The 12,338-nt window shown below is 42.2% G+C and overlaps 1 protein-coding gene across 1 annotated transcript in view; it reads right to left on the bottom strand.

Annotated features, from left to right (window-relative positions):
* The window catches only part of DAPK1 (death associated protein kinase 1), a 633,429-nt gene that overhangs the window by 268,477 nt on the left and 352,614 nt on the right, over positions 1 to 12,338 (bottom strand). The window contains exons 5-9 of the mRNA XM_086961193.1: positions 9,104 to 9,233; positions 6,328 to 6,376; positions 6,203 to 6,229; positions 5,593 to 5,745; positions 5,233 to 5,278 (exon numbers count right to left, since the gene is read on the bottom strand). Of these exons, the coding sequence (XP_086817319.1) occupies positions 5,233 to 5,278; positions 5,593 to 5,745; positions 6,203 to 6,229; positions 6,328 to 6,376; positions 9,104 to 9,233 (405 nt within the window). The remainder of the gene's footprint in view (positions 1 to 5,232; positions 5,279 to 5,592; positions 5,746 to 6,202; positions 6,230 to 6,327; positions 6,377 to 9,103; positions 9,234 to 12,338) is intronic.

The raw sequence follows: 12,338 nt of genomic DNA on the forward strand, positions 1-12,338 counted from the left end.
CTGCTTCACCCCATCACGCCTCTCTCTGAGGGAAAGTGTACTGTTTGACTCATAACTACGAGAGGTTGAGCAGTGTTCTCACTGAATTGTTGTGTAACCTAGTAAAATGGTGCTTTATCACAACAGTGAAGTCACCCAAGCCAAAATGAATAACCCACTTTTTCACAATGCTCATCACTATGAAGGCAAGCAAAGCCTATGAAGTGGACATTACCAGCTACTGTCGCATGATCATGGGCAAAGACGACCTCGCGGACAGCAACCACAGAAGCTACTGGAGTACTTCACCATCGAAAGGGAGGAAAGGCACTCTTTACACAAGTGTCAGACAGAACCTGAATATTAGGAACAACTACCGAGTAAGTCTGTCTTGCTTTATGTTTTCTCTTTCTAAGAGGAATCGTTGATACAATAAACGTGTTTATTTTCCATGAAATGAAATGAAATGAAATGAAATGAAAACAATATTTAATAAAGCGCACTGCTACCAAGCGGCTTCCTGGCCATGGCAGTCTACATGGTGCGATTTTTGTCCATACTTATATCATAGGAGTCAAACTAAATCATTTCGTTCCAGGATACTATTCAGATTTGTAGGAAGCGTTCCATATGCAATATTTGCAACTTTTAATTAACTTCATTATTTGAGTGAAAAGCATAGTACCATGTCCAAGGTGAGTTTGATGTTGTTCTTCACCTGAATGAAGGGATGGTCCTAAACAAAGTCAACATTTTTCACTTTCTAGGAAAGTCAAGGATATTACACCTAAATTAATATTTCTGGCCAAGACCTTTCACTGACCTGTATGCCATGTGGGCCACAATTATTGTGGAATCTACTCAATGTACAAATCAATATAGGTTTGCATTTAGTGAACCATTTTATTCCAAATAACTTCCTTATTGGATGTGTTGAATTGATACTTCTCATCTAGTGCATAGCACTGTGATGATTATATTAATATGTGTGTAACATCTCACTTCTCTTATGGTTGCATCATCATTCCGTAAAATAGAAACTATAGGATAAAAAGATGTCATACATTGGTTGTTCTTTATGGTAAAGGCAAGCACAGTAAATGTGGCCTAGAAAAACAAGCATCTCAATTCTTACACCCAGTGACAGGAGCTTCAAAATTCTAGATGCCATATTAGAAAAGGCACAACCAATTCAGTGTTTAATTTTTTATATAGTGCACACCACAAACCTAAAAGTCTCTAGGTTAAACAAGAAATACATTGGATCATCAAATAATAAGTTAGAGCACAGTGTAGAAGAACAGCATAATCAGAGGAGTTGAGTGGCACAATCCTAGGGCTAGTTTGAAACCATGTTTATTTAGGCGAGGTTTCCACTTTGAGTGGCTGGAACTTCCACAGTCCTGGCCCTAATAGAGCGAACCTGCAGTTCGCATTGCACTAAGCACAGGATGGATGCACTGTGTGGACCGTGATGCATCAGGCCATTTTTTCCAAAAGCATGTACAGTGCTCACTGCAGTGGTTCTGTCAAAATATGGTACCCTATCATCAGCTCATTAAAATATTGGTGGGTACTAAATAGCAAGTGATTGAACCCTGAGACTGTCAATACGTCAACCCAATACGTATGTCAGTGCAACTCATGGAAATAGTAGGGTTAAGAGTCAGTGCATCTCCGCTTTCTTCACAAACTTGAGTCCATTTCCATTTCAAATGCACATAGGTGATTGCCATAGTTGAAACATATTTTAATGAAAGCATCGACAAATGATTCTACATCTGAGGATGACAGATTAGGTCTCAACACAATCAAATGTAATAGAGGTCATCAATGTGAGGGGACTTGCCCCTTGCATCCCCTGGCACTACATTTGAGACCACTGGCTTCAGAGGTAGATAGCAAAATCAGTGCAAAGAAGAGAGAGGTAGCTCGCTCTTATGGGTGTCGTGCTCCGCCCTTATTTTCAGCCTATTTTATGTTACATTCATAGTGAATAATACTCTAATATTCACTATTAGTGTAATAAAAAACTTGAGCACCAGGAGCTAGAATGAGATATTTAGTCAGTGGAATGTAGTGAGTGACAATAAGGTAGGTTGAGTGCCAGTGAGCATGAGTCAGTCAGAATGAGTGACAGTAAGTGAGTGCACAAGTGAGAAAGTATGAGTGAGTGAAAGTTAGAGTGAATGTGAGTGAGTGTGAATGGACGAGAAAGAATGAATGAGTGTTCGAATGAGTTAATGCAGTGAGTATGAGTAAGTATGATTGAGTCAGAGGAAGAATGAGTGAGTGCAAGATAGTGAGTGAGAAAGAGTGCAAGTGAGCATGAATGACTGATTGTGAAAGAGAATGAGTGTGACTGACTGAATGTAAGTATGAGTGAGAATGCGATGTTACATTGCAAGTATGCCACAAGCCCTAACATACCGAAGGCAATTCTTGAGGCACTCATTGAAAAATTCTGCTACTGGCATAATGGAGGCAAATTTTTTATGACAGGCACCTATGAAAAAAAATGGTACTGGCATACTTGGAGTAATACTTTGCCTAATGGGCACCCATGGAAAATACTAAAACTCTTGAGAAAACTGTTAGGCTGCAGGCGCCCATGGCAAAATGCCAGTGCTAGCTCAGTTGAAAAACTTCTTGGCATTAAGGAGGAAACCCATGACAAAATTCTGGCCCTGATGTACTAGAGGTAATATGACATAAGGGTAACCTAAGGTATATGACGGCATTAATTGTAAAATTCTGACAATGGGCTATTGTAGGTAATTTTGGCCTAAGGGGGCACACGCATTGTATATGAGGGGTACCCCTGACAAAATGCTGGTCCTGGAACAATGGAGGTGAATGTTTGACATAAGGGGGCATCCACAGCACATTTTGAAAACAATGGGGTGAACTCCCAGAGAGTGCCAGGTTTCATTGGCTTGGCACACTTTGAAAGAACTGAATGTGTACCCTTTGAGAACCTTTGGCTTTTTAGAGAATTGTGTTTTATACACTATTTGCTTCCATGTAAAAAAAAAAAAAAATCTCAGGGAGAGAACAGCAGAGGCTCCTCCATTAGGGCAGAGGAGTGTCGCCGATCCTGCTGCCAGCTGCCAGCGCAGTAAACATGAAAAATAAAATGGGAATAAAATCATTTTATTACCATTTTATTTTTCAATGCAGCCGGCCAACCCAAGCCAAATGTTGGGGCAGGGTCATTCCTGCTGACTGGCAGCAGGGGAGGAGGAGTGGTGAACACTCCAGTTTAAAGTGTGTATGTCACTTTGGGGGTTTCTGGCGTTCCAGCCGTCTTCAGCCCGGCTTACTTGAATCCAGTGGTTTAAACCTAGATCTTTTGAATGGGTGTGAGTGTTTGATTGATTGATTCAGATGCTCCGTCCATCACCACCCCCTTTTGTACCGCTTTAGGCCGCCATAGGTGTGGCAGGGTATGCTCAGACGTGAGTCCCTTGCTCACTTTGCCACTGGATTCAAGCAAGCCGGGCTGAAGATGGCTGGAATGCAAGAAACCGGTCCTCGGAAGCTTGTTTCCGGTCCAGGGAAGACATGGCTTGGCAGTTCGGGCTGGACTGTTCCCATGAGGCACAGGGTAAGACTGATTTGCACACAGCCATGTCTGAACTGGGGTGGCAGAGTGGGCTAAAGAACGGTGATGGATTAAACCCAGATCTTTTGACTGGGAGTGAGTGTTTGATTGATTCAGATGCTCCGTCCATCACCATCCCCTTTTGTACCGCTGGTGTTGCGCCTTAGGGCATTCCTGGAGTGTCTGAAAGTGGGTTGATAAGATATTCGCCCCACCACTTTAAAAAACAAGCAGCCACCACTATAGGAGAACAAGTATTACATCCCGCCACTTTCAAAGATAATGCCACCACCCTAATGTAGGTGGTTTCTAAAATGCCACTTGTCTCTGCTGTTGTGTTATACTAATCATATAGTTATTACAGTACTTCAGTAATACCAATTATTGTACTGTCTTCAGGGTTAACGTCATGTGACAAGGTTCAAGAGAAATTCAGGGTCAAAGGTATTATGATATCACTTCCTGGATGTCACTAGGATCAAAGAATGTGTGCTGTCACTTCAGCTACCCCTGGCATTTTGGTAAATCGTCGTCCATGAATGTGGTACAGTCATTGTGGTCTTGAGTGGGCTGCATATTTGTGTACTTAGTGGACCACTGAAAACAGATTTGGTTACATCTTCGTTAAACCACTAGTTTCCATGGGGAAGAGAAGCCACTGGTTACACGACAGAAAGTACCTATGAATTCCTTTGCATTGCTATATGTCCCAACTCCATTTTCTGCGTAATATTTACAGGAAATCGGCTGCAAGTAGACTTTGATATATCATTTATTCACTTACTTTAAAGACTTTTACAGCATGCATACTAAATCAAGACAGTCCTTATCTTTATACCATTTTTTCAACACTCTCCCCAACTTCACAGTTTATTTATCCATCAATATTTGCGACAAAACATGAATACTACCATACCAGTCTCTTCGGTATTTCACCTAAATGCCAATTAGCACTGCTGGGCGAAGAAGAGGGTGGAGCGACCGCATGTATCATAGTACCACATTTTCCTTCACCATAGTTCCGTGGAATGCCTACACCTTTATACTGACACATTTCACCTTATTATTTAGATGTCCATCTACCTACCAAATGGATCCAGGACCGTTTAGCAACGAACTCATCCATTTCCCCCTTTGCCAACCCTCTTACTGGCCATGGCTTCACTATTGGATCAATCGAAAACCGGTCATTCTTAAAAAGAAAAGCCTTTACATTCAGTACCCTCAGCAGACATAGTGCTGGGCATTTGCACAACTTTACCATTCACATCGCATGACCATCCTCGATTATCTTTTTCCTCTTCACTCACTTGCACTCTTATATTCTTTCTGTCTCATCCCACTGCCTATTAGCTGGCTCAGCTTATTATACTATTGGAACTTAATAAAGCAAAGTGCCTCACAAGAAAAGTAACCTCTAACACTATATTCTCTATCCACGTCTACATCTTCTCTGCGCTACACTCCGCAAACACAGCTAGAGGCAACTTCCGATCACATTCTACACAGTATCAAACTGCAAGGGTAGGATTTTGCTGCTCTATTGAACTTGCAGTCTGATTTAACCCTCAGTCCACTGTTTAAGAAGAAGCCGGGGATATTAACAATAAGCACTGAACAAAATTGACAGTAAAAAATTAAAAGTATACCTTGATCCATGGGTGGTTCAAACTGTCTTCAATCGTCATTCTTCTCCTTTCATAAATAAATAAAGAATGGGTACAGTTAGACAACCTTAAGCACTGGAGGCATAAAAGAGAATATATATCAATCCAGTGTGGAAGAATTCATATCATACTGTAGGTCTTTAGAACAATTTGGGATAGCGGTAGAGAAATCATCCGCCTTCACATAAATGTTTTTCTTTATCAGAGGCAATATGCAAGTGGTGTTAGAGGAGTAAGTTCATAAATACAAGACCACATTTTGGAGTCACGATTAAAAACAGTTATTCCAATTCAGACCGAAGACTTTAATTGACTTAAGAACACAATTGTAATGTTACTCACTTTGGATCCTTGACGAGAAGTCTCCGTATGAAATCTTTGGCTAAGTTACTGGTATTACTGAAGAACTCGTCATCAAACTCATAGTTCACAGCGGACACATTCGCTAACGTCTCCTGTTTGGATTCGCCCAGAAACGGGGATGCCCCGCTTAAGCTGTAAACAACAGAAAAAGGGACAGCCTTCTAAACGACTTGCACTCATGCTTTTAATAATGAGAAAAAACAAACTACAGCCAAATTCAGATGAAATCTACTCAAGCATTTCCCAATCACCCAGGAACAAATTAAAAAAATCTAGAGATGGAATCCACTCATGCCTAGGTGCTAAACCAGCTGTTAGCACTGCATGTGGTGTAGGCAACTGAAGCGACCAATTTGTCACAGTATCAATGTGCCTGACTTAAAAGAGGACCAATAGCCCACAGAATCAAGTCTTATGGCGACCTGGCAATAAATGCATACATATTTTGTACGTTAAAATGGAAGTTCTATTCACATTCATTACAAACATGAAAAAATCTCTCCTAATGAACATTGAAACATTTCACGATTTGCTTTGGGGGGTAGAAGTAATCAATAAAAGGGCATACTATGAAATCCTTATTACTTACAGAATATATGTTATAACACCAATGCTCCTGGGGATAAAAATAAATAAGGTCAAGTTAATTTGGTTTTGCCCATTGCATTATTATCTGAAACAGGATTTTAAAAAAAAATCAATATGCCAACTTACCACATATCCGCATCAAGACTAAGTGGTTCATAATTTACAATTTCAGGAGCTGAATAAAAGAAAACAAGCAATCAATACACAAACATAATCACAGGGAGAAGTCACGTAATGTATCCATTTCCACCACAACACTCTTGCTTCGACTAGGTTCAACCAAAACATGAGTCCCCTCCCAAAAATGTTTTTTATTAATTCTTGGATGTTACAGCACACAATGTGTTAATGCCATTGTTCTGATCTTAAGGCTACACCTGGAAATTCAATAATTGTAATATGTTGCCTTATTTTATATTTTGGGTACTGGAGCCACAGAATGTTTGCATCTTTACCAGAAGATGAAAGTCATGAAACCTTTTGGTTTAGGGATAGCAAAAAAAAAACAATTATATATGTCGTTTATCATTAATTCTGAAGTAATACACTATAGCCTATTACGAGTTGCACAGAACTGGTGGGCTGTGAAGACCGTACTCAATTACTGTTACCAGTAAATAACGCGCTGGCAATACTGTGCAATGCTGCTCCCTTGCCAGAGAAAAAAGTCACAGCAGCCAAAGCCTCATGCGTTGTTATTGCCTGGAATTAATGACCGGAACAATCGGGTCCAGTGCTTCCATGCCTTTGGAAAATTGGGTGTGGGAACTCCAGACTAGTCTTGGAAAGGTATTCCAGCCAGAGATACTGCTTTGCCGGATCGTAATCAGGTTCTTTGTGTCAAAACTACCTGGAATTAAACTGAAATTTCAAAGTTCACCCACTAGGGGCACACAATATTCTGCACTTCAGGAAGATGTTTTTTCCTTAATGCCGTTTCTCATCGGAAAGCTAGGTCTTCAACGTTTATGACATTCGATGCAGCCTGGGTATACGTTCTACTCAGTCTGTGGCTTAGTGGCTGCACAAAAGAGCTTTACAAGTCTATTTCTTCGAGTGAATAACAGACCAACCGCAGTGACTGGGGCAAACCAAGCCACATTTATGGGGAGGGGTGAGGAAGAATAATAAGCATGGTTAGGGTTTTGATGCAGCAAAAATGCAAGCAAAATGTAAAATTAGGATATTGACGTGACTATACAAATGTAATCATTACAAAAATGATATTCCTATTTTGGCAATGGTGGTTTAGTAATGTGCAGTGTGAGCAAAAATAGTCTCGCGCTATGCAGCAAAGAGAATGAAGAGGTTATAGTTAAACCAAAAAGGGGGAGTAGGGGTGTGGAGGTCTATCCTCCGATCCTTCGAAAGAAAAACATGCTATGATATGCAGGTCTTACTACACCGAATTGTTTTGTGGGAAGTTGGCTTTGTTTTTTACTTGGTCGGGCAAGAAATACAATACTTCTATGTCTGAGCGTGTAGCAGAAATAATAGTTGGAGACAAGGACCTCAGAGAGTGGTACGTGGTAGTGGCTGAGAAAGAGATAAGTAGCAGGAGTGGCTGTGATCATGGAGTATGGGGATTTAGAGAAGAACTTGTGATGGAAGGAGTAGAGAAGTAAACGATGTTAAAAGTGAATAAAGGGGAGAATCATATAGAGTTGAAAGTGTGGTGAGCGGGAACAATCTAAGTAGAAAGAGTTTGTGGGTGGTAAGGTAGTTTACCCAGTGAAAACAAACTAAAACAGCTCACTGAAGATGGTGCTTACGAATACCTTTATCGGACAAACAAATGTTTAAGGACACAAATAATGTTGGGATGACATTGTGGGAGGGAGAAATACAACCTTGTTCATATTTTTTGTTCCTGGCTGTCCCTTTACATAAACTTTAAAGAGGAGGGTGTAGCTCGCCCCACATGAACTGCTGACCTATCAGGTATTGGTCTAGCCGGATTCCATTTCTGCATACCGCATTAAATGATAAACTGTCCAGTTTTAGGTTCAAATCAATACAATGGGGAATCCTCCTTTACTGGTGGGTTCCATAATCCGCAAGAAATAACACAATGGGTGTAGTAACAAAAACATGTCATAAGGCTTTGAAATTGATACCCACTAGAGTAGAATACAGAAAATGAATCAAAGCGTTCTGATATGAAATACAAGAGTTTTGACTGGCTACCACTGTTTAGTGAATTACAACAGGAATAGTCTAATTTCTAGGTTTACAAAACAAACTGGAAACCAAACGTCATCTTCATGTTTTGCACCCGATTCACTTAAATAGCAAATTAACTATGTTGCAGGAAAATATTATAAAGGATCCCACTCCCGGGGACAATCGTACAATTGTGTGGCTTTCATTCTGTGTATCCGTACACTCTTTATTCTTCTAGCATTCCAGTTTCTACTCTTTTTTCCTCAGGAATAATTTTTTCCCATTTTGAATTAAATTTGTAAGTTAATTTGTGCTTAATTTTTCCAGACTCTGCCCAAATCATACTTTTCCAGTGTGAATTTAATGATTTATTCCCTTTTTCCTTTACTCTCCTTCTTTTCTATTAGACTACAGCAAACGATTGTTACCGGAATGTAAATTATTGTTTTTTCAGGATAATTGGTCGAGAAGCTAAAATCTTTTAAAAACTAGAAAATTAGAAACGTTATTGGTAGATCATCTATGAATTTACTCCTCTGCCATTTCAGCAGGAACTAGGTATAGTTCTAGAGGACACTGCTTACTTTTAGGCAATCTGTGTCTAGGACTATGACGTGTGAGTTTAACTAACTTTTCCATTATTTTTAAATTTCCACCAAGACATTCCACTTCAGAGCCGTAAATAATGATTAAGAATATACATAATCCAATGAGTGCATTAAATGTACATCTCACTTACCAACAAACTCGGCCGTTCCGAAGATGTTCTTAAATTCACTCCCTGAGTCAATCTTGTGAGCCAAGCCGAAGTCTATGATCTTAATGCGAGGCTTCGGCGAACTTCTGTCCAGCAGCATGATGTTTTCAGGCTTTGAAAGAAAGACAATTCGAAATACATGAACACACAAGTGAGCTATGCATTTGTTTATTTTTTTTTAATGATATTCACAAGGAAAAAAAAGTAATAGCACAGAACAATGAACTGAGTAGAGGGTGCCACTCAGTGACACAGGAAAAGAAAATATATGTCTGCCTCAGATAATGTATGGTATTTTCATGGTAATATTTTTCAAACTTTACAAGCCCTCCTCTTAGTCTTGAACTTTAGAGGACTCTGCATTAGCAGTTCAAAGTGTTCATTTTGAAATGCACCGGAGAATCTTTGGGTCTATCAACGTTTTGCTTTGTAGTGGTGAGTGTTTGGGACGGAAATGTCCACTGCATGGTGACAGACATCCACCCATGCCATGGGTGTCCCAGCTGCAATGATATCTGAATCCCTAGCACCGATTGTTGATCATGGACGAACACAGATCACGCATGATTGCCATGACCTAGGTCTGTCGCGCGGTACTGCAGTCTGTTTAGACTGGGAGGGGGGCACCAAGCGCTACGCTTGTGAAGGTAGGGGACTACTGCTCCTACCTGGAGTTAAGTGATACAAGCACGGTGGTGGCAGCATACCTGTTTGGTGTCACATAATTGTGGCCTACTAACCAGCTCATATAAAGTTATGTGACTGTGTATGTAACTCATTCCTGGGGTGCAAGGACTGCACGTAGCACTGGAGTTTGTGTGATGCTTGCATGAGTTCTGGATTGCATGTGTGTGCCTGTGGATAGTACAGGACATGGAGACTTGTGGGCTCCTCTTTGAAAGCACAAAGTCTGGAGATGCGAGAACTGCAACCCCCAGGTAGGTAAATGTATATTGCCTGAGGCTTTTTAAGGGGGGTGTCACACACACTGAAGAGAAAGAAGCTAAGCATCCTCTGTGCACATCAGAGGTCGCTTTGATTCCAGGAGTTACAGATCTGGGAACATTGGCATTATGAAAGTAGGACAGATAATGTTAACATTACCAGAGAATATGATATAAAGGAAGACTTAGTCCTTTGAACCTCTAGGGACTTATTACAGTGGAGGCGGACAGCCAGGTGTGATCCCAGATTACTCCCTTGGCCTGTGTTGTGGGTCATTCAGAATTGGAGACACTCCTACTGTGGCAGACTGTCCATTTGGCAAAGGGCAGTGAAGAGAAGAGATCATTTCAAAGGAGCTGACGCCCCAACACAAATTGTAAAGTCCAGATACTAAATCACAGATGCATCTGGATTTGGACTATGAAGGCGAGAGCATGAACCCCATACTTTGTTGAACTGCACAATCTCATCACAAGATAAATGTCACTAACACTTTTTGGCTGCTTTAGCTAGGACTGGGGACAAAGGTCTGCCAGGCTCTCTGCTCGCTGAAGAGATGTCATCCAGGGAGTCAAGACAATTTGCCATGATCCTGGAGCACCAGCCCTCTGCGCTCCTACCAAGACCAGAGCACTCTGCGAGGAGGAGGTTGCCTAGAGTCTGTTTGCCGCCACGACCTGCGAGTCCTGTGAGGAGGAGGATAGTTACTGGAGGCTGCCTGCCCACCAAGATCAGCGCACACTGTGATGAGGAGAGCACCTGGTGCCAGTCTGCCTCCGAAAAACAGTGAAGCCCCGTGAGGAGGTGGAGGAGGAGGAGGAGTGCGTCTGGAAGGAGTGAGGCTCAGTAGGAATCCAGACAACTAGATTCAAGTGAGGGAAGTGCGAGACTGGTCGGCTCGGTCAGTACTGCGGCAGGAGTGCGGGCCATCTGTACCAATACTGCAAAGCCAGTAGTCCCCTGTGTTGCCAGGACAAGGGACCACTGTTAATTTCAGGCCATTGTCCGTGCGTGCACTAGATTCGGCAACCCCTATGTAAGCAGGTGGGGAGCAGCTTTCTAGTGCAGGCCGTCTACAAAATCTGAAACACCTGGATGACCAGAAAGGTGGCTTTCTTGTAGTGTGGGCCATCACCTGTGTGTACGTTGAAGTCAGCCACCCCTGTATTGCCAGGATGGGGACCACCACAAAAACCAGGCTGTCGCTCATGTGTTGGCCAGGGTCGAGGACCCCCAGGTGACCATAAAAACAGAGACTTTGCCCTGGTTTGTTGTGCCAAAGTAGTAGGGAGGGACACACACCGATCTTCATCGCAGCCGAGCACGGTCGTATGACAAACACTGGCCTTTTACAGACTGAGGAGGCCGCTAAGTCAGCAAAGATATGCAGTGAGAGGTTGCGGGGCCTCAGTAGGCTCACAGACGGGGAGTCGTGGTCTCCCCAGGATGACAGTTGCTATCAGATTGGGTAAGAGTTTCAGGCTGTTGGGACTGCTGGGGGCTTGCATGAAGTTAGCACCTAGATGAACCTGAACTCTTTAAGCAAAGCAAAGGAGTTAAGGGTACATTGGGTACATGGGATTGGCAGGGAGTGCATCTGAGACTCGCCTCCAGTATACAATGGGGAATAATCACCCATACAGAAGAAACCAAGGGGCTTGGGGGTTCAGTCCAGAAGAGCGGTAGCACACTGAACTTAAGATGGAGGCAAGGATTATTTAGGGTGTCATATATGCTTTATATATTTACATTAAATACTCAGTTTTTCATAAATGCTTGTATTTGACTGGGCAATTCACTATATGCTACTACTGTCTGCATGTTGAGTTACGAGCCCATCTTGTCTAACACCTACTTCCCCCTGAGAATCCTTGGACTGCTTGACCTGTGCTGCCACAAAGTTAACCGCATCAACGCGGTGCAGATTTCCGCGGTGCGCTGAAGATTTTAAAAACCTGCGGTTCATGATGAGCTCAGCTCGTCATGAGCGTACGAGAGGTGTACCTCATGACACGCTGAGCTTGTCATGAGCGTCGAAGGGGTTAGCGCTGGTCGGAGTAGCACTTGGCACAATTACTCAGGACCCATAGTAGGTCCGGACCCGTAAACATCAGGAGTAAAAGTCCTCAACTACTCCCTGCCCTGTGGCCCTCTGAAAGGGGTTCTGAAAATGAGCAAGTCCTATGGACCTGTTAAAAGTTTAATTTGCAATGTTCTTATTGCACACACTAGCATTACCTTAACCATCCACTACTAAGAGGCCAACACAGCA

This window comes from Lissotriton vulgaris, chromosome 3_1 (genome assembly GCF_964263255.1).
Source record: "Lissotriton vulgaris chromosome 3_1, aLisVul1.2, whole genome shotgun sequence".
NCBI classification, from domain to species: Eukaryota; Metazoa; Chordata; class Amphibia; order Caudata; family Salamandridae; genus Lissotriton; species Lissotriton vulgaris.